General features: G+C 34.3%; 1 protein-coding gene across 1 annotated transcript in view; it reads left to right on the top strand.

Annotated features, from left to right (window-relative positions):
• Positions 1-24164, top strand: part of hiw (MYC binding protein highwire) — a 1014282-nt gene that overhangs the window by 377114 nt on the left and 613004 nt on the right. Inside the window, exons 36-37 of the mRNA XM_090402616.1 lie at positions 2149-2280; positions 14173-14351. Coding sequence (XP_090258742.1) covers positions 2149-2280; positions 14173-14351 — 311 coding nt within the window. The remainder of the gene's footprint in view (positions 1-2148; positions 2281-14172; positions 14352-24164) is intronic.

Here is a 24164-nt window from a genome sequence, read left to right as displayed (position 1 = left end):
TTTCCATGATTGTCATTGCCTGAATATAACATTATATATTTATTGCTCAGACAGACCTCACCAGTTTTTGTCTTTTTTGTTTCAGTCACCCCTATTATGTCTATCTGGTACTTATCTAATTCCTCTGCTAGCTCCATTTCTTTGCCATTCAGGTTTCTTATGTTGATAGTACCGATCTTTAACTCTGTTGATGTTGAGTTGGGGTGTGCTTTCTGATTTGTTCCAGTAGCTGACTTTTTGCTGTTCACCCTGGTTCTCTGGCAAAAACAACGGGGGCTTTGTTTAACTGGGCGACGCCCTAGCCGGCATGAAATTTTGTCATGTTGTACCATCATTTTATATTTTGGTTTAACCAATAGGAATACAATTTGGTCGACTAAATCCCAAATTGCCTGCCCATCCTCATTCGTTCCATTATCCAGGTAGATACCCAACAGGGTGCACCACGTGAAGGTGAGGATTGGACATTAGGTCAGAAGCCCTGGTCGGTTCTCCACATTCCTTTAAAGGCTATGTGGAGGTCTCCTCTCAGTTATGCAGCTTTGACCCTTAAGCACCTCGTTAGCAGAACGTTAGAACGTAAATGTGGACAATTTGATCCTAAATAATAAATTTGTAATTCACAAGTCCATGAATTAAAAAAAAAATGTCTTTCAGATGTTTGAAATTGTAAAACTGAAGAAATATATTTGTTCTGCTCTTTGCTTTTTCTCTAAAAGCAAGTTTTAATAGCTCAAAGGTTTTTGTGGCTGTTTTTCTCAGTTTGAAACTGGGGAAAAACCATTCAGTTTTTGGACAGTTTTTTTTTGTAGAATAGAAATTGAAAAAGGTAAATATAATCACATTTTGCAAGCTACTTTTCACTAACACAAGCTATAATTTTGAAATTATATACTTGGTTTTAATCCTTTATCCAGGGAAGCAAAATAGTGCTTTGTGCGTGAAATATATTCATGTCTGAGCTACTTGTATATAGAGGCTGATGACTTCACATCACTTGCCTTAGTATGTATCCCATAATGCAAAGCAGAAACCCTTCCAGATGTGTAAAATGCTATGGATAATGGGAAGGGCCACTTCCCAGATCAGTTTTTGGCGTTTATTGAGGTGGAACAGCATGTTCAAAATGTCCGAAGTTCCAAAAACTTGGAACTGTTGACCTTTGAAAGGCCATCATCCAGTATATGCAAATTTGTCAGTCTCCCCCAAAGGGATCACTCTCCAAAGTAGCTGACAACTAATGAATGCCCAAAGGGTCATTGCCTGGAATCTGTGAAGCTCTGCCTGATAGCCAAGCCAAACCTGAGCCCAGCACAATCAGAAACAATTCCGCTACCATGCCAAGCCTTCACTTCACGAAGTGGCAGAAGGGCCACCAGAGCACACAGGCTTGCTGTTCTTTTCAGTGAACAAGCTGAAACTCTCTACTCTCACAGAATTACCCTTCAGTGGGAGCCAGACCTGGGACAGATTCCAAGGTCGACGTAATGCAGAAGTCATATATCTCATATACAGGTAGCCGTAAGGTTCTAGTCCTTATTAATAAAAATCTCTGGATGAGAGAAAGATGTTGAAAGTTTTTTTAATTTGGTTCTACTATACATTAAAGATGCCAAGAAATCATATAGTAGAACCAAGATAAAAAAACTTTTAACATCTTTCATCCAGAGATTTTTATTGATAAGGTCTAGCATGTTTTGGCTACTTGTATATGAAACATATACAAGTTATACAATATACATATACTGGTTACACAATAGCATTTTACACATCTGAAAGGGGGGGGGTATGCTTTACATTATGGGATACATACATACTAAGGCAGGTGATGTGAATTCATTAGCTTCTATATACAAGTAGCTCAGACGTGAATACATTTCATACACAAAACATTGTTTTGCTTCCTTGGATAAAGGATTAAAACCAAGTATATAATTTCTTGGCATCTTTAATATATAGTAGAACCAAGAAAAAACTTTCACCATAGTTTTGAAAATTTGAATAATCTAGTAAAGTCTAACTCTAACTGTGATAATGTAATTGGTGGTAAGTCTAGAATTTTTTTATTATCATACTTTGTGGCATCATCATTATTATTAATTAAGGTATAAATTATGATATCAGTAATGCTGGCCTCTTTTATAGCAGAGTGGCAGCAATAATGACCCTTCTCATACTCAGAGATGGAAGACATTGGCCATAGTTAGAGGAACGTTTGGACCAGAAGATTGCTATGGAGATACAGCTGAGCTAAAATTTGATCGTCCTGTGCCCATAAAGGTGCAGTTTAAACTTTATTTCAATTTAATGTATTATTATTATTATTATTATTATTATTATTATATATGATAACTAATAATTAAGCAATTGACAGCGTAGACTAGAAATATAAGTTAAATAAACTTTAATATATACTTTCCAATATTTCGGCAATCGTCACATTGCCATCTTCTTGGGAACTTAATACAAAGACAGGTGCACGCAAGTACTACATAACAGCAAATGAGAACAGAAGCTAGGAAGCTACCATTTTCTTAAAGTCCTGATGGTGCTCCCTGCCAGGCTATATTGGTAGTTCTTGGCCTTTGGGCTGAAGTTCTTCTGATAAATGTTTCCCAAATTTGGGGCAGTCTCATGCATCCAAATTTGTTGAGATTTGGCATGTTCCTAAGGGCTGAGGCTGTTTCCATGAATAGTCTTTCATATTTGAACTTGCTGCGGTGTATTACTGTGGCTTTCTTCCATCTTATTCTGTGGCGAGTATCCAGAGCGTGGTCTGCAAGCCCAGAGTGGCTGTACTGGTAAAATCGAATGTAATCCTTGTGTTCTGAGATTCTGATATTTGCTGTCCTCCCTGTTTGGCCAAAGTATATGTAAATTATCCTACTTTGGCCAAACAGGCAGGACAGCAAATATCAGAATCTCAGAACACAAGGATTACATCCGATTTCACCAGTACAGCCATTCTGGGCTTGCAGACCACGCTCTGGATACTCGCCACAGAATAAGATGGAAGACTATTCATGGAATCAGCCTCAGCCCTTAAGAACATGCCAAACCTCAACAAATTTGGATGCATGAGACTGCCCCAAATTTGGGAAACATTTATCAGAAGAACTTCAGCCCAAAAGCCAAGAACTACCAATATAGCCCGCCAGGGGGCACATCAGGATTTTAGGAAAACGGTAGCTTCCTAGCTTCTGTTCTCATTTGCTGTTATGTAATACTTGCATGCACTTGTCTTTGTAATAAGTTCCCAAGAAGATGGCAACGTGATGTTTGCCGAAATATCGGAAAGTATATATTAAAGTTTATTTAATTTATATTTCTAGTCTGCTGTCAATTCCTTAATTATTAGTTATCATGTATAACCAGTGTATAAGCCTCTCTACAAGAATTATTATTATATAGGCATTATCTTTTATCCTGTCAGACTGTTTAATCAGTGCTTTTCAAACTTTTTTGACCCACAATAAGAGATACATTTTAAAACATGCGTACTACCCAGTACGCATGTTAGTTCAGTGTGTGTGTGTGTGTGTGTCTATATAACAAAATAAAAACAAAAAGGTAACAAAGCTAATAGCAAATATGATTTTATTAACATTTAAATACAACATGAAAAAAAAAGAAATAAATCCTCAAAATAAATAGTAAAAAACAGATATTAGGAAATATTTTATTTAATGTGACAAATGTGACGTCCCTTTATGTTTTATAATTAGATTGGAATACGTACAAAATCAAATTTAAATATTTTAAAGGCACAAAATCTGTGAGATCCATTCTGATATTTTCTAGTCTATTTTACTTAAAAAAAAAAAAAAAAAAAAAGCTACATCTGATACTAAATTGATTTCACAACCCACAGTTCGAAAAACACTGGTTTTAAATCAACCTGCAGGATCTTTATATTGCCTTTATTAATTACTAGTATCCCCAGTTTTGCATCAGGAGAAACTGGTTATTCCTCCTGTATCCATTGTAATTGATAATATAATGTCCTTTAATAACTCTGCAATTCAGTTATTCTGAATTTGTAGTTATGATAGGCTTACCATAATCATTTCAGATTTATAATTTTTCATTCATATAATTTCATTTATATAATTATATTTATATTTTTAATAATTATATAATTTCATTTATATAATTTCATTAGATTGAACAGAAATAATGGATTTTGACAAAGAAAAAACTTCAAATTTAAAAATCTAGGACATTCCAAAAGTACCTACAAGAAACATTAATAATGTAATTAGAATGAGTGAAACAAGTAAAAAATAAAAATATTAATACATCAGTGATAGCAGGTAAAAAAAAAAATCAAAGGAACAGGTAATACAGATCAGTTATGCCTGTGATGTGCAGATCAAATTTGACCCATGTAATCTTTCAAACTGGTCCACAAATTTATCTTGAAAATCAAATTTTCACAATAAATTTTAAACATATTTTTACAGACATTGTATTGTATCCAAATATGTTCTATGGGGTTGAGATTTGGGGAGCCTGCTGGCCACTAGATTCGATTAATATCCTCGGTCTCCAAAAGTATCTCCACTGCTTGTGTGCAATGTGGTGTAGCATTTTCATCCATAAAAATGAATTCTTCGCATACACCACCACGGAACAGTTGAACATGTCATTAAAGAAATTTGTTGCAAAATCATTCACCAGTCATAGTCCTTTTTTCCAGCACTTGTAGTTCGTTGCATTCATTTAGCCTAATGCTTCACCATGACCCCAGTACTACCGTATCTTCTCTTTCAAGAACATTCTCACGATAGTAAGTAGTACCACTTTCATGCCAGATCAAGTGTCAACTTGAATCGGAGGAAGGACTAAAATACTCATCTGTGAAGAGTACATTAGCCCATTGATGTCTTGTCCAATTTTTATGGATATAGCATCACTGGAAAAATGTTCTAGGATATGCTGTGGATAAAGGGACACAGACTACAGGCCTTCAGGTGTATAGATATAGACCTACTTGTTGCAGATATTTTGCCAGTTTGTCAAGATATCCACTTACCTGAATGGAGCTAACTTGTAAGCTTACCTGCCATGGTGCGTCGATTATGCTTTGCTCTTATGACAAAAAATCAGTCTTGTTGAGAGCATGAGCTCTCAACAAATTCCATTGGTTTGAAATGCTGTCCAGCGCTTGGATACAATGCTATATGAGATTCCAAACTCTCTGCAATATCAGTAATTCTGCAGCCTTCTTCAAGCTTCCCAATAATTCTTCTCTGCTTGAAATCCTCTAGATCAGGGGTTCCCAACCTTTTTGTTTCCTAGAGCACATTCTAAAATACTGGTAGGGCAATGGGCACCATCTATTTTTTTCAAGAAATTTTTTGAATTCTTTTGTTAAATGAATACATACAAAGTTTACATTATAATCAAATGTAAGATAAACGAGATATCCACTTACCTGAATGGAGCTAACTTGTAAGCTTACCTGCCATGGTGCGTCGATTATGCTTTGCTCTTATGACAAAAAATCAGTCTTGTTGAGAGCATGAGCTCTCAACAAATTCCATTGGTTTGAAATGCTGTCCAGCGCTTGGATACAATGCTATATGAGATTCCAAACTCTCTGCAATATCAGTAATTCTGCAGCCTTCTTCAAGCTTCCCAATAATTCTTCTCTGCTTGAAATCCTCTAGATCAGGGGTTCCCAACCTTTTTGTTTCCTAGAGCACATTCTAAAATACTGGTAGGGCAATGGGCACCATCTATTTTTTTCAAGAAATTTTTTGAATTCTTTTGTTAAATGAATACATACAAAGTTTACATTACAATCAAATGTTTTATTACTTAAGTTTACATTATATAAAAATTAAAATATATATATGTAAGTTAGTGTGATTTTTGGCATTGCATTTCATTGGCCAGTGCTTCATAATTAAGAGAATTAAGGGAATATGATGATATTCCAGTTCTTAAACTGGAATGAACAACTTCGAATGCGCATCTACTTTACATTGTATGCGTTTAATACTCGTCATGTGTCATTAACACATGCATCATATAGCATGCCATGAATTGTTGCGTGATTATTTCAAACTATACAGCACACGGTTGAACAGCGACGGGCACACACAAATTAGTCGACGGGCGCCATGGTGCCTGCTGGCATAGGGTTGGGAACCCCTGCTCTAGATGATGTCTTTGAGACATACAAGACATCCAAGTTTGCAACTTTATTCCTTCACAAAAAGAGTTTCCTTCAAACACAATTCACTTAGCCTTTTGTCTTTTATTCTTTTGAGTACTACATTTGTGCATAATTCAAAAATTTGAATGTGCACTTGCTTTTTACTCAAAACCGTCAATTATACAAATCTTCACAAGCTGATTCATCTGAATTTGTGGTTGTAATCTTCAGAAATAGTGTTCATCATTAGGTTTTGGACACCAGTGTATATAATAAGGACCCTTTTCGAGTGGCCTGCACTTGAAAAAACATTGAGCATTCCTGATGCAGATGATTATATTATGTTATATAGTGGAGTAGTATACAACATATTAGAGTATCATGTAAAATTGCTCTTTTAACTGATAGTAAATAAAAAAAGAAAAGAAAATTCACTTGAAAATGACCTATTATACTAGATGAATTAAAAACAAATGAAAGCCACTACTTTATTATAGCTGTCTGTCCAAGAAATCAGAAGTGAAAATACTGAACAGTTTTATAAAGAGGTACAGTAACAACTAAATGCAGTATTTTACTGTTTTTTGCCCTTCAAAACAGCAGTCCTGCTAAGTTTTGACTCATTAGTCATTTGACCCCTGAAATTGCACTTTTTATAATATAACATATAATATAATAGAAAAAATTTTAATATCATTTAAAAACCTATTTAAATATTCTTCCCTTTTTTCACTAGAACCACATATTATTTTATATAAAAATATTTTTTTATAATATTATTTATATTATATATATTATTTTTATATTATTTTTATAAAAATAATATCAGTACTTATAGCTCATTTGCTCATTTTCTAAAGGGACACCCCTATTATTAAACCATTGGCTTTTTTTTACTGTGATTAAAATTAAGACATTAATAGTAAACATTCAAGCATATATTGAAAAAGAAATGATATGAGAAAAGTAATTTTTGACATACCTTTGGAGGATTCTCGTGTTTACCTTAAAATTTTCACTGAAACAACATTTGGAAATATAAAATCAGTAAAAAGATAAACAGAACTCTTAAAACAGTGATGATCTGTAAAAGGAGTTTAAAGACCATCAATGAGATTAAAAATACATAGAGGTATTTCAGAAGGGAATAGAGTAAAGATAAAAAATATCAAAATTACAAACACAGGAATACATACAATGCTGACATGGTGGGCTCACATGAATGATAAATACCTGAAAAGTAAATATAAAAATAAAAATGTGCTGTTTACAGTGTTTATGCAGCTGTTAAAAAGCCAATATGACACAGACCTCACTTTTATTTCCTTGTGCTCTGAAGATGACTTGTATGTTGAAATGGCTCACACACCGTAAAAGGCACATCTTTATTTTCATCTTTAATTTTAATTTTCATTTGTTCATCCTTCATGTGAATCCATGTCACCACTGTGTGTACTACTCTATTTTTAATTTCCATATCAGATCTTCACTTTACGACAAATAGTTGAGAAAGCATGGGAATATAACAAAGATCTATTTAAGTTTTGTCGATTTGGAAAAGGCATATGACAAGGTGCCAAGAGAGAAGCTATTCAATACGCTGCAGTTATATGGTGTCAATGGGGCATTATATCAAGCAATACTTAGTCTTTATTTGAGTTGTAAGTCAGCAGTTAGAATTGAAGGAAGTACAGGAAGATGGTTTAATGTTAAATCTGGTGTCAGACAGGGATGTACATTATCCCCTCTGTTATTCATTATCTATATGGATCACATTATGAAGGAAAGTGGTATTAAACCTGATATCAAAATTGGAGATGTTAATGTCAGCTCTTTGCTTTATGCGGATGATGTTATACTTCTAAATAAATCCACTACAAGTTTGCAAGATTCTCTGACTAAATTCAATTGCTGTTGTAATAGATATGGCATGAAGGTCAGCAATAAAAAGACAAAGACAATGAAAATAGGCAGAATCATTGAAAATGTCAACTGTGTTGTGAATGGAGAACCTGTGGAACAAGTAAAACATTTCAGCTACTTAGGCACGAGTTTTACTGAAGATGGTAAATTAAATATAGAAATAGACAACAGAATCAGCAAAGCTGGTATGGTGGGAAGTCAATTGAATAAATTGATATGGAATAAGAGAGAAATTAGTCGGAACACTAAATTAGCTATATACAAGACAGTGTTCAAACCAGTTTTAACTTATGGATCTGAGAGCTGGGTCAGAAGTAAAACACTTGACCAATGACTAGAGACTGCAGATATGAGAGTCCTGAGAAAGATTAGAGGCGTGACAGATGCCATCAATGGCAATATCATATTAAAAACAAGGATATTAGGAAAGAACTTGACATTGTCAGCATCCAGGAATGCGTTAACAGAGCTAATCTCAGGTGGTATGGTCACTTAAATAGAATGGGAGAGGAAAGATTAACAAAAGAAGTGTTCTCTGCCAGGTTGGCAGGAAAACGACCCAGAGGAAGACCAAGATATAGGTGGATTGATACGGTACAAAGTGCCTTAGACGATAGAAATATAAGATCTGATAATGTTGGAGTCTTGACAAGTAACAGACTGATTTGGAGGAAAATTGTAGATAGGAAGTTAGTAATGATGTAATTTTTTCATGTAGTACTGTCATATCCTGTACACCCCTTGAGGGCATGTCAGGAATTTGATGATGATGATATTTTTTACCTTTACTGTATTCCCTTCTGATAAAGCTCCATACATTTTAAATCTAATTGATTGTCTTGAAACTCTCATTTTATAGCTCATTATTGTTTTAAGAGTTTACCATAAAATTTTTCGAAAAATTTTTAAGGTATGTTCAAAGATCCTCCAAAGGTATGTCAAAAATTACTTTTTTCATATAGTTTCTTTTCCAATATATGTTTGAATGCATACCATTTATGTCTTAATTTTAACCACATTAAAAAAAGCCAATGGTTTAATACTAAGAGTGTCCCTTTAGAAAATAAGTAAATGTGCTATGAGTACTGATGTCTACCTGGAGGAGCAGCATGAAAATTTTCAGAAAAATAATATATAAATGATTATAAATTTTTGTAAAGCTGACACTTTATCATACATGCTATAGTTGTACAGGGAGAACCTGATTTTGTGTTTACTTTGCTGTTCACTATCAATATTTATTCTTGTTTTTCTTTACTATTTTATGGAAGGTATTGATTCTCCGACTTACAAACTTTCTAAACATCTTTCTAAATACCTCAAGTGTTTTTCTAATAAGTCTTCATCTTTCGTCAACAATACCATGGACTTTATATCACACATTAAAGATATAACTATCAAAGAGGTGCTAATATTACTAAAGAACAAATCCAAAAAAATGATTGCTTTACTGACCCATTGTATTGTCTGGTTACTTCCGATATCAAGAAACTATCTACAAACAGAACCAAGGTCTAGCGATGGGCAACCCTTTATCTCCTGTTCTTGCGAACATTTGCTTGGAGGATTTTGAAACAAAAGCTATATCATCCTTCTCGTTTAAACCAAAACTTTGGAAACGCTATGTAGATGATATTTTTATTATTTGGAGTCACGGCCACAACTCTCTCATGGATTTTCTTAATCATCTCAATAATCAGCATCCTAATATAAAATTCACAGTCGAACTTGAATATGACAATTCCCTACCATTCCTGGATATAAACGTTTCATGCTACTCTGGAAAATTTAGAATCTCAATGTATAGAAAACCTATGCAAACTAATAGATATCTTCACAGTCAGTCCCATAATTTTCATCCACAAAAACTTGGAACTATTTCTAGCTTGGGTCATAGAGCATGCTCTCTTCTGAATGACCCAGATGAACTTCAAAAAGAAATGAATTACCTCTCACATGTCTTTAGACAAAATGGATATTCTGATAAAACCGTTAAAAAATTTCTTCTAAATCCTCTTAGCCGCCACACTGAAGAAATAATCAACTTTAAGGGTAACATCTCCATCCCACATCAGTTCAGTTTTCAAAAAATTAGCTAAAGTTCTTACGAAGTACAACATCAGCACCTTATTCACTACACTTCCAAAAATCTGCTCGCTAGTAAGCCATCCAAAGCCTCATCATCATAATCCGAAATATCCTGGCGTATATAAGATATAATGTGATTGTAATATCCCTTGTTTTGGTCAAACAAATAAATCTATTGAATTACGTATGGAGGAGCACAAGAGAGACATCTCTTACAAAAGAACACATGCCAGTGCCTTGTCTAGTCATATTCTTTTCTTGAACAATCCTGATGATGAACACCAGGGTCATTCAGTCTGCTGGGATAGATTGAAAACATTTTTCGTTGCCATGATGAGTTTGAAAGAAAAATTGTGGAGTTCAGAGAAATCATCCTTAATCTTGAACATTTAAATAACAATTTGAGCTACAACCTCCCTGATAGCCACTCTGTTGTTGTTTAGTATACTGGCATTCACGAGAACCTGTACGCACGCACTCAACAGACAATGCCACGTTTGAAAGAACAACTTAAATGTAAATACTTTTTTTTTTCATGTCAATTATGTACTGCAATTTTCCTGTGTTTCTCAGTTTTAAATTTCAGTGTTTTTATTGCTGTTTCCTATTTTTAGAAGACACCTGAAGAAGGCTTTCAAAAGCCGAAACTAGTAGTATTTTATGTCATTAAAGCTTTACAATTATTCTCGGTTTTAGTCATTAAATCTCTTTATAAAAATGTATCAAAACAACCGAGTCAATGTTCCTGAATGCATATATTGCATATTTGCATATTTTTTCCCATTTTTGATCCAGATAATATGCATTGTCACCCTGTATTAATCCCCTCCCCCAGTGAAAATAGTTTATTGAACATTGTATATAACTTGCATTTGTTCACAGTTAAAGAAATCATATGGTTTTGTAAGTACATCTGCTGAATAGGTTACTATTTAGTCGATACAGACTGACTCTCAAAATTACAAACCTGTTATTGCAAAAAACCATATTCACCAAGTACTTGTAGAAATGAAGTCTCTCTCTGATATCTCTTTGATTTCTGGCCATCTTCCTGATGACCAGAAAAATGCTTGGAGACAAAGTGTTTATTACAGGAAATAGTTCATCCATGGAAACTAATTAACTTCCTGTTTTGTAATTGTTCTGCTAGGGATGTAAACAGTAGTAAGCTCTAAAATCAGTTGCATGCTACACTCAAATTAAGTTCATATCTTGGCCACTTTTATATTGTAAAGCTTTAATAATAAGATATCATAATCAAAGTGGCCAAGATATGAACTTAATTATTTTGAGTGTAGCAACTTCAGAAACTTTTGTACCCTAAAATTATTCCATTTAAATTTTTTTTTAATTATAATTCTAACATGGACAATCATTTAAGATCATCTGTTTTTACCACATCAAATTATCAATATTTTTTTTCATTGCAGATTTTTTTTAATGTATGTTACATATTTTGCATAATTGAAAAGGGAATTGCTTTGTTGCCAATAACTTTAAACATAAGGAATGCATCCTACAGATCACAATGATACTTGTGATCTTCCCCAGAAAAGCAACACAGCAAGCATTTGTTTTAGTAGCTTCATACAGACTGAAAATAATTTCAAGTAATTTTTGTTTATACTTTTGTTTTTTAAAAAAAATATTTCAAGTACAAGCACAAAATATGTTGAAAATTTTCTTGTATTTTTCTGAAAGCCATTGGTTTGATACATAAACTACAAAGGTAATAGGGTCAGCAAACATATAGAAGTGACTGCTTTATTTTCATTAAAAATACCCTATAAATAAGTGTATTTCTTCCCATTATCTCGCTTATTCATATTTAGACTTAACGTTTTTCTTTATAAAAGTATAGGGTACCTACAATAAAAAATAAGGACTAAAAATAAAAAACTTTCAGAAAGGTGGAAAGAATTTGCTAATATCAATGCCATGTCAAAAGCAGAAACATCATTGTCTGCAAAAACTATTCTATTTATCTAAGATGCAATGAACTTTGATTGTAGGGATGTGTTTTAATTGTTGCAAAGTTCACCATTATTAATTTTCAGGAAAATGAAATCAAATTATATTGCTCAGAATCCCTATCCATAAGAACTAACAAATATGACCAACATGCTGAGACCTTATTAATCATGTCCACGTTGCAATCAAATAATGTTAATTACTCTCCCTTGCCCTCAAACCAGCAAAATTCCACTTAATATCTAGTCATCTCATGAGCTTCATTGAAAGCTCATAACTAGTTTTCTCCTTATGATTATAGATTTATTGAAAGTCAGCACATAGTCATTAATACTGCTGATTTATCATTTTTTAAGTTCTTAATCTATTTGATTTTATTGTGTTACATTTACACTATTTTATATTCCTGTGTATATTTCTTGGCTCTAAACTTAACGAGCAATTTAAACTTATTTAATGTAGTATCCTTGCTGGCTAGTTATACTGGGGTAGTTCCCTTTTTAATAATCTTTGCTATTATATATAGTCTCACAAAATTGAAACCACATGAAACTTAATTTCAGAGATTAAAACTTTTAACGAGACTTCCATGTTTTTTAATGTCACTTCCACCAAAAGGTTGGGGTTTTTAATTTTTTAAAATAATTTTCTTTATATAGTCTGGAAACCCTGCACAGAGACCAAACATGAAAATTTTTAAGCTATTTCTGCTTCCAATTAACAGTGTAAGGTCTCACACAAGCAATGAAATTCGTCTCCCACCTTAAGACAGTCATGAACATCCATGCCTGTGACTGGATTCATACCAACAGCCTGTTGGTTGGAGAGTTGGTGTGTTAACAACTATACCAGCCAGGCAGGCCAGCATGTTCCTGCCATTTTTATTTTACTGTTGATTTTTTTTTTTTTTTTTTTTTGTCAAATTTGTTGCAGCAATTATTCAGTTTTGTTAAAAAAAAAAATACCCAAGACTTATGCTCCATTTTTTTTTTTTTTTTTGGAGTACATGATCTACGTAAAGATCTGAGTTGAATATCTCCAATTTTGATATAAGATATAATGCCACTTTTTTTCATAATGTAATCCATATATACGATTGAATAAGAATAGTGAATAGTGTTGACCCTTGTCTTACATTTGATTTTGCATCAAATCACTCTTCTCATATATCACCTTCTGTTTTAACTGTTGGCTTAAGACTATATATTGTTTTGTATAATGTCCCATTTTCACCATATAATTATAGCATGTTAAACAGCCTTCTGTTAGCGTCACTAGATTAGTTTAAATATTAATCTTGTTCATGCTATAATAAAAAAATAAACATTTATATAAATCAAATGGATATTAAATGTAGAAACTATGAAAGTTTCCTAAAAAAGTTGATCAAATAGCTTACAGGAATACTCCAACTGGCATTCACGAGTTGCCCTAGTGCGGACCACATAGAAGATATGAGCGCTTGCCCAAGTGTCCATATATTCGCCTTTTATTGGTCCATTTTGATAAGGTTTCACTGGCCTGACAGCTATTTCGAACTGGTTGGTTCTCCTAAGAGACCAGGCAGAACCTTAAGAGAGCAAAAACTCTCGTTCAGTACTCAGGAACTTGAAGTGTCGAAGAGGTGTATTTTTCGTAAGCAAACTCTCGTTTGGTACGTAAAGTATTTCCTAAAATAAGAGCCAAAGGCTTCATTTTGGCAATGCAAAATTATATAAATTAAGTGGATATTAAACCAGCATTATTTCAAAGCCGAATGTAGAAGCTATGAAAGTTTCATAAAAAAAGTTGACCAGAGAGCTTACGGAAATACATGGTCAACGGTCTTTACAGTTTTTTTTTACAGTCAACTTTTTTTATGAAACTCATAGTTTCTACATTTGGCTTTGAAATAATGCTGGATTTAATATCTACTTGATTTATATAACTTTACATTGTCGAACTGAAACCTTTTGGCTCTTTATTTTAGTAAACATTTATATATTCTCATCAGAAATTTCCAAATTATCTCTTTTGAATCTCTTTAGGAAAATGTAAAGTATGCTGTTCGTTTGAGAAACCATGGTGCTAGAACTAATAATGGAGATGGTGGAATGACTCAAGTAAAAGGTCCAGATAATACAGTCTTTACATTTTCTGATTGTTCACTTAGCTTTAATGGCACAAATCACACAAGAGGCCAGATACCCCAGATATTATATTATAGGTAAGAGGAAAGGACTATCACCATTTTTTTTAATCAGTATTTATTTTCTTTAAATAGTTGCTTCTTTAAATTGAAATTTCAAATTTAAGAAAGTTTACATATGCAAATTTTGAATTTTCATTCCAATTTTTAATCTGATGATTTCTAAAAGTGATTGGATGACTAACAGTCACTTAATGGTCGAAGCTCAGTAACTTGAAAAGAGCCCTCCATTTAACCTTTATGGAATATGGAAAGCCCACTGGGATTTCTGACTTAATGTTCATTTCTCACCTTCTCTCTAAGAAGGTGAGAAGTGAACTTGACTTAGATACCAAATGAACAGGGGTATGCTGGAAATTTGGGACATAGCTGAACAATTTGTATTCTGTATTGACTTAAAAACAAAATATGTAACAACATAACAAAATATCATACTGGCTGGAGCACTGCTTGGTTAAACAAGATCCCTGCTGGTTTCGAGTCAGAGAAGCAGCATGAACAGTGAAAAGTCAGCTACTTGACTGAAATGTTATTTTCAAGTCAAAGCAATCAGGAAAAGGAAGGGCTTTCAATAATGAAAAGTGAAGATAAACCTCTTGAATGGCAGGTTGTTTCAAGTAAAGAGTTTTTGTCAAATGTCAAAATGAGGAATTAGACAATGAGACTTATTTGTTCCAACAGAAAATTCTACTGAGCAAGAATTCAAGAAACACTTCAAGTCATTAGAGAAAGTAGCTGACAAAGTAAGAAAAGCTGGTTAATATTGGAGATTTAAACAGTAGAGTAGGAAATGAATACCAGACATAGAGAAATGTTTTGGAGAAAAGAGAAAAACTAACAATAAGTGCAGGTACTGATTATTGCTAACTTCATTTTCCAACATAAAAATGGGCACAAATTCACACACACAACATTCACACATCAAGCATTTAGATTCTCTTACCAAGTGAATATCATATTGAATGTAAAACTGTGTATTCAAAATTTTCAAAAGAATCAAAATTGAGTGATTTTTAGAGATGAATTGTACACCAAGATGTGTACAATGGTTCTAGTTGTACACATCTTGGTACAACTTGGTTGTACCAAGATGCGTACATCTTGGTTCTAGTTTTGTAGCTGGTTTGTAGATCTGGAAAAGGGTGCTTAGAGAAAAGCTTTTCAAAGTATGAGGGATGCCCAGAAAGTAAGTTCCGATGGGCTGTCAGAGAAACAAAAATATACTTACAAAAAAAAACTTTATTGGAAATTAAAATAGACATCTTTCACTACTTTTCCATATAATTCTGCCATTGTTCAGGCACTTATCATAACGGGGCACCAAGAGTTGTATACTTTCATCGTAGAAGGTTACCACCTGTGATGCAAACAATGTATTGACTGTTTCTTTTACCTCGTTGTTGTCTTGAAACCGCTGGCTACCAAGGAAAGATTTCAGATGTTTGAACAGATGAAAGTCGCTTGGTGCAAGGTCAGGACTATATGAGGGACGATGGAATTGTTCTCAGCCGAAGGTGGCAAGAAGTTGTGTTATGCCAGCTGTGTGTAGGTGAGTGTTATCATGAATCAAAACCTCAATAATTTGCCATTGAATTTCAGCTGCTTTAATATCCCTCGCATTCAAGAAACAGATAAATGACCTAATTTCACATGTGACAGGTGATTTGATTTTCTTAGACATTATAAACACACACCATGAAGCATTTAAGGTCAGGACTATATAATGTTTGTAAATGGCACCAAAGCCTTACTAAGGAATCAATAAACTCAGCACTCATGCGCACCATTGCGATCGCAGCGCTGCAGTGAAAATATTTAAAAATGGAACTTATTTTCTGGTTTCTCTCGTATTACAATTATATAGTTATATAGGGGTAAATGGAACATTATACAGAACAATACATAGTTTATATTTAAGTTGCAATCAGCAGTTGGAATTGAAGGAAATACAGGAAGGTAGTTTGATGTTAAATTAAGTGTGAGAAAAGAGTGCAGATTATCTCTGTTCATCATCTATATGGATTGCATTATGAAAGAAAGTGACATTAAACGTGATATTTGAACTGGAAATATCAAACGTAGCTCTTTGCTTTATGCAGATGATATTATACTCCTAAATAAATCCAGTACAAGTCCCCAGGATTCTCAAACTGAATTGAATAACTACTATAACGAACTTGGCATAAAAATCAGCAATAAAAAGACCAAAACTGTGAAAATAGATAGGAACATAGAAAACTTCAGTTGGATTCTTGATGGAGACCTTATAGAACAAGTAAAATATTTCAGCTATTTTGGCAAATTAAATATGGAAATAGTCAACAGAATAAGCTAAGTTGGTATGGTGAGGAACTAGTCGAAAAAAATTTATGGTCACTTTTTCTGTGAGAATGGGATAGGAAAGGTTAGACAGGTGTTTGATGCCAGGATGTTAAAAAAAGATCCAGAAGAAGACGAAGTTCTGGATAGGTTGATTCAATCAAAAGGTGTCATAGGAGACCAAAATATTAGATATAACAATATTGGAGTGTTGACAAGCAATAGCCTAATTTGAAGGAAATTGTTGATAGGAGATTAGTAATAATGTAAGTACTGTCATTGTATCCTGTACACTCCTTGAAGATACGTATTAGTAAATCAATGATAATGAGTTCCTGGCAGGTAAACTTAGAGAATACAGAGAAAAATTTAAGCAAGGTAAGCTCTGTGTAAAGTAGCTAGCTAAACTAAAATATTGGCTAATTCCTTTATGTTATAATCAAAGGTGTTTGATGGAGGAAAGAGTATGGAGTTGTTATAAAAACTGAAGATTAAATATATTCTGGTTATTTGGCATAATAATATTAATGCCTTACAAGAGGATTTGAATAGATTGAATGGGCAGGTAAGTGGAACTGTCAGTTCAATGTTGCCAAGTGTAAGTTTTGAGATTTGGTAAGCAATGATGGGATGCAAAGTATACACTTGGTGGGAAAACTTTAACAGAAGTAGAGGAGATGAGAGATATAGGAGTGATGGTGGACAAGGACCTGAAATTCAGGGGCCACATTGCACAAGTTTTTGAAGACATCACATCGAATAATGGCAATGATGCAGAGAACCCTGACATGCAGAAATAGAGAGGTTACGATTCCATTGTATGAGGCCTTGATCAGGCCTCATATGGATTACCGTGCACAGATTTGGTCACTGGGTTTTCATGGTGACAAGGATATGTTGGAAAGGGTACAGAGAAGATTCACAAAGGTAGTCAGTGGTCTTTGGAATGTGGAGTATGAGGACAGATTGAGAGAATGTAAGTTGCAGAGCCTCGTGAATAGGAGGAAGAGGGAGGATATGATTGAGACATATATAAACTGGTCAGGGGTTGTTATCAGGTAGACATGGAAGAGATTTTTTATAGAATTGGAGAGGGGAGTAGAACAAGAGGCCATTGCTGGAAACTGTATAAGGAAGGTGTGAGAAGCAGGTTCTTTGCATGGAGGGTGGTTGGTGAGTGGAATGCATTGCCCGAGTGTGTTGTGGACACATTGAATCAGTTGGATGAGCATTGTATGCAATAGTGAGTACCTCCCACGATGAGTCTCTGACTCCATAGAGGTTAGGTGTTGAATTACACAGGCATGCAAAATTCGAGTCATGAAAAGTTGTCTGGAAACTATTAACTGTTTCTGATTTATTTTTGACCACAGATTTCAAATATCTCTTCCATTTTTCTCTATCATGTAAGGATTTTTCACAAAATGGATCTCAGTATTATAGTAAACTAGCTTTAAAATGCATTATATTAAGTAAAATAACAGTATTTAAAATTTTCTGTAAATATTTTTGGAATGAAAATATTGGAAAAAAATTTTAAATTAAAATAATTAAAGATTAATCTTTAGTACATACTTTATATTTCGTTGTGGTGTCTTTGTCTTTTTCCTTCAAAGCTTCTTTTTGAACTTTTTATGTGAAATTCTTTTCCCGGGTCTTCTCTGCAACATCTAACAATAGTCCACTATCATGTTGACATTCCTCCTCTGATACCTTTTTCCATCTCCTTGACATCCTGGTGGAATTGCTCTCCTTGCTCTTTGCTGACAGTTCCCAGATTCTCAGCAAAGTAGGCTAAATGAGAGTTGAGAAAGTGCACTTTTAAGCTCATGGAGCATCCCAAATCCTTGAATTTCTGTAGCATGTCTTCCACAATCATTTTATAGTTGGAGTCCTTGTGATTTCATAAAAGATTGGCCACCACCTCTTTCAAAGCTTTCCATGCTTCTTTTTCAACAGTTGCCATTTTTTCTTCAAACAGTTTATCCTTCATAAGTTTCCTCTTTCCGGACCGATAAAAATACCTTCTTTCAATTTTGCTGTAGATAATCCCAGAAATTTTGCACAGATGTATTTAAAACACTCTCCTTCTTTTGACAAAGCCTTGACAAATTGCTTCATCAATCCCAGCTTTATGTGAAGCAGGGGTAAAAGGATTTTTTCCCAAGCAACCAAAGTTCGTGTAACACATTTTTACTTCCAGGTTCTAATTCGACTCTTTCTGACCATTCCAGCTTGATCCAATGTTGCACTCGATCTCGGCTGTCCCACTTGCACAAAAAGCACGGGTATTTGGTGTATCCTCTTTGTTGTCCCAAAATCAAAAACCATTACAAACACTTAAAACATGGTTAAACGAATTTTAACAAATGACTTGAACACTTAATTGTGTCGTGTAATCATGACACTACGTAAAAACATTAAAAAAACCACAAACACATTAAATTAAATCTTCACACTAACTTAGAAAATATGCCACCTTTCAGAAATATGATAACCTTAATAGTCAATGACTAAAGTTCAACTAAAGAATCACACAAGAAAATGTGCCTGTGACAACAAGAAAGTCATCCGTTATCTCGGTGAATCAGATTCAAAGTAGCCACCTGCACTTTTATCTGCATTCCTTCCTCCCTCTCCTATCTTAAGAATGAGAAGTTTTGTGGAAATTTCTTTATTTACCATAAAAAGGCACTTCAAAAAAGCACTTATACAACTAATTAGCTGTAAATAAAGGAGAATGAAAATAAATACCAATGCACTGAATTTAAATCCAAATGCTACTAATAAAAATGATAAAATTAGAAATTGGATATAATTGGTGGGTGATGGTTTTTTTTTTACCATTTTTTCTGAACTCAGCACCTAAAAATCTATAAGAATCAATTATTACTTCTCAGACAACTTTTCCATCGCAGCCTGTGTTATTAAATAAAATAAGTACTGACAAAACAATGGTAGAAAATATTCAAGCAGATACATTTAATATTGCATAACAATACTTAGGTGGAAAAAGCCATTAGCAACCTGGAATGTGGAAAGACTGCTGGAGTGGATAATATTCAACCAGAAGTGCTCAAATTTGGAGATACAGTATGAAAGTTTTACATTGGCTATGCTTCATAATTCAGACGGTCTGGTCAGAAGGTCAATTTCAGATGACAGGAGTAGAACTAGCCTACACCCCCATATGTAAAGAGGGAAATAAAACTGAATATGGGAATTAGTGTAATTTTTCTTTCAAGTGCTCTACATAAGATTTATGCAAGCACACTCAAGAAGAGATTAAGAAAAATTGTGAATGAGTAATTTGGGAAAGAACAAGTTGAGTTCATGCTCAGTAAGGATTGTTTGAATTAATTCTCACTTCAAAAGACAGATAGTTGTCTTTTGAAGTGAGAATTAATAATATAACAACCATTTATATTTAAGTTTTTGTAGACCTGGAAAAGACTTATGATAAATTTTTAAGAGAAAAAGCTCTTGATAATGCTATAATCATATACCATTATGGCGCTATAATCATATAGCAATATAGCATTATCTGCTATATGGCAAGCAAGAGAAAGAATAATTATGGCTGGTTGACACTAGTGGATAGTCATGGCAGCAGAATAACAGTTGCAAAGAATATAGTGGAATTATTGAATGAGCACTTTATCAGCACATATCATACTGGTGTAAATGGTGCAGTGCTATATATAGAAGGGAGACAGGTATTAGGAGAATTGGAAGTGAAAGAATCAGAGTTGTATCAGATGTTGGTTGGGATTGATGCTAATAAGGTTGTGGGAATGGATGACATATCACCATTTATTCTTAAGGAACATGCACCACAGTTGGCTATGCTCTTGACCTGTTTATTTTATGAAAGTCTTGAGTGGGTAAGGTTTCTAAGGAGAAAGGAGGCAACATAGTACTACTCCATAAGCATAGTTCTAGGACAGAAGTTTCCAATTTTAGACCAGTCTGTATGGTTGTGGTCAAGATGTTGGAAAGATTGGTTAGGAATAGAATATAGGATTGGGTTGATGGACATAGCATTCTTTATGACGGTCAGCATGGATTTGTAATGGTTAGGTCCTGTTTTAGCAATTTACTTATTATTATTTTATGATAGGGTAACAGGTGTGTTAGATAAGGGAGAATCATATACAGTGATATTCTTGGATTTTGCAAAAAGCATTTGATAGATAACTGCATGATAAGTTAGTGCAAGCTACAGAGAATGGAAGTAGATAGTATATTGGTTAGATGGATCAGAGATTGCTCTGAATGATACCAGCAGGTTGTGTATTGATGAAACAGTATCTCAAAAAAGGAGGGTAACCAGTGGGGTTCCCCAGAATTCTGCTCTTGGGCCCCTGCTGTTTAACTTGTTTGTAAATGATATATCATGTGGACTGAGTGTTGTGTTTTGGGGTGCAGAAATATGAGGCTGTGTGCTATATTGTGCAGGAAGTGAATGAGATTTGGGAGTGATAGTTGACAGTAGACTGAAGTTTAGAAGGCATATTGCCAGGATTGAAAAGGCTGCACCTTGTAGTTCTGCTATGATAAGAAGTACTCTAACATGTAGGGATAAGGAAGTGGTCGTGCCACTGTATAAAGTACTGGTCAGACCACACTTGGACTATTGTGCTCAAATCTGGTCACCTGGTTTTCAGTGTGAAGTGGATATTGGACAGGATCCAGAGGCGAGTAACTAAGACGGTGTCAGTCTTTGGACTGCTGGCTATGGAGAGAGATTGAAAAAAATGTGGATTGCAGAGTTTGGTTGATAGGAAAAGAGGTGATGTGATAGAGACATATAAGTTAGTGAGAGGATTTTACTGGATTAATTCAGATGAGATTATAAAAAGAGTAGAAGGCATGAGGCAAAAATCCAGAGGTCATCCATGGAAGTTATTGAATTGAGCATTAGCAGAATGTGTTGTTCATGAAAGGAGTGTTAAGGATTTTAAGATTTGGTATGATATATATGCTGTGAGTTGAATGTATCTCCCCCGATGAGTCTGCGACTCCTTGGAGGGTGCAATAATAATAATAATATGGTTTGAATGTGACATAAAGAGCAATTTATAGCTAATAGTTGAGTTGTTAGTTAGATAGAATTGAAGAATACAGAAAGGTGATTTTATGCAAAAGAAGTGCTCACTGTTTTCATGGTTATAAATCTACTATGTGGACCACTTTCACATTATGTGAAAGTGGCATTGGAGCTGATATCAGAAATGTTAAAATCATCTCATTATGTTATGCAGGATAATGTGATAGTTCTAAATAAATCCATAGCAAGTCTTCAGGACCATTTAACTAAATGGAATAGTTTCTATAACAAATTTGAAATTAACATCAATATCATCATCATTATCAAATTCCTGCCAATGTACCCACAAGGGGTGTACAGGATATTCTAAGATAGTAACTATGATAGTACTACATGAAAAAATTATATCATTACTAACTTCCTATCTACAATTTTCCTCCAAATCAGTCTGTTACTTGTCAAGACTCCAACATTATCAGATCTTATATTTCTATCGTCTAAGGCACGTTGTACCGTATCTATCCACCTATATCTTGGTCTTCCTCTGGGTCGTTTTGCTGCCAACCTGGCAGAGAACACTTGTTTTGCTAATCTTTCCTCACCCATTCTGTTTAGGTGACCATACCACCTGAGATTAGCTCTTCTAACGCATTCCTGGATGCTGACAATTTCAAGTTCTTTCCTAATATCCTCGTTTTTAATATGATATTGCCATTGATGCCATCTGTTCACGCGTATAATCTTTCTCAGGACTCTCATATCTGCAGTCTCTAGTCTTTGGTCAAGTGTTTTACTTCTGACCCAGCTCTCAGATCCATAAGTTAAAACTGGTTTGAACACTGTCTTGTATACAGCTAATTTAGTGTTCTGGCTAATTTCTCTCTTATTCCATATGAATTTATTCAATCGACTTCCCACCATACCAGTTTTGCTGATTCTGTTGTCTATTTCTATATTTAATTTACCGTCTTCAGTAAAGATCGTGCCTAAGTAGCTGAAATGTTTTACTTGTTCCATAGGTTCTCCATTCACAACACAGTTGACATTTTCAATGATTCTGCCTATTTTCATTGTCTTTGTCTTTTTATTGCTGACCTTCATACCATATCTATTACAACAGCTATTCAATTTAGTCAGAGAATCTTGCAGACTTGTAGCAGATTTATTTAGAAGTATAACATCATCCGCATAAAGCAAAGAGCTGACATTAACATCTCCAATTTTGATATCATGTTTAATACCACTTTCCTTCATAATGTGATCCATATAGATAATGAATAACAGAGGGGATAATGTACATCCCAGTCTGATACCAGATTTAACATTAAAACCATCTTCCTGTACTTCAATTCTAACTGCTGACTTACAACTCAAATAAAGACTAAGTATTGCTTGATATAATGCCCCATTGACACCATATAACTGCAGCGTATTGAATAGCTTCTCTCTTGGCATCTTATCATATGCCTTTTCCAAATCGACAAAACTTAAATACAGATCTTTGTTATATTCTCATGCTTTCTCGACTATTTGTTGTAAAGTGAAGATCTGATCCAGCCTCTGTTTGGCCTGAATCCAGCTTGTTCTTCACCAAGCTTTTCTTCCACAGTTCTTCTCAACCGTTTCTCAAGTATACTTGCATAGATCTCCAGGAACACTCAGTAGGGAAATACCTCTGTAATTCTCACATTCAGTTTTATTTCCCTTTTTATATATGGGTACTATGAGAGCTTTACTCCAATCATCTGGAATTTGTCCCTCTGTCCAGGCTTTCTGAACTATGCAGTGTAGCCACTGTAAGACTCTTATACCACCACACTTCAGCATTTCTGGTCGAATATCATCTACTCCAGCTGCCGTTCCACATTTCAAGCCTTTGGTGGCTTTTTCTACTTCAAGTATGGATATGTATTCCTGACTGTATGTTTTTTACCACTGTGCTATCACTGCTTGTTTCATTTAGCACTTTTTCAAAGTAAGTACTCCATACTTCAAGGATATCTTTTTCTTCTGTTTTCACCTTTATTATCTCTAACTCCTTTTACAGCACTCTTTCTTCCATTTCTAAGCTTCTTCAACAGCCGCCAGAATATCTTACCACCTTCTTGATATTTATTTTCTATGTTCTTGCCCAAGTCCTCCCATGACTTTTGTTTAGCTAGTTTTACACACTGTTTTGCTTTCTTACATTTGTCTCTGTATTCTCTAAGAGTACAAGCTGACTTATTTGCCAGGAACTTTTGATATGCTTACTTCTTTTCCTTCACTGCCTCTTTAACTTCCTGTGTCCACCACGGATTTCTGATTTTTCTCTCTTTGGAGACAACCTCACCACCTGTCCTCTTTGGCTGAATCAATCAGGGTTTTCTTCAAGGCTTGCCACTACATCTCCATGGTTTGGTTCCTGTTCTCAAACTCTTTCATTTTTTCTTCAATAATCTTTGTGTATTTTAGTCTACAGT

This window comes from Typopeltis vanoorti, chromosome 13, assembly GCF_054136105.1.
Source record: "Typopeltis vanoorti isolate ZY-2024b chromosome 13, IOZ_Tvanoo_1.0, whole genome shotgun sequence".
Classification (NCBI taxonomy): Eukaryota; Metazoa; Arthropoda; class Arachnida; order Uropygi; family Thelyphonidae; genus Typopeltis; species Typopeltis vanoorti.
Note: the sequence above shows the minus strand (reverse complement) of the source record. Positions and strands in the feature narration are given on the sequence as shown.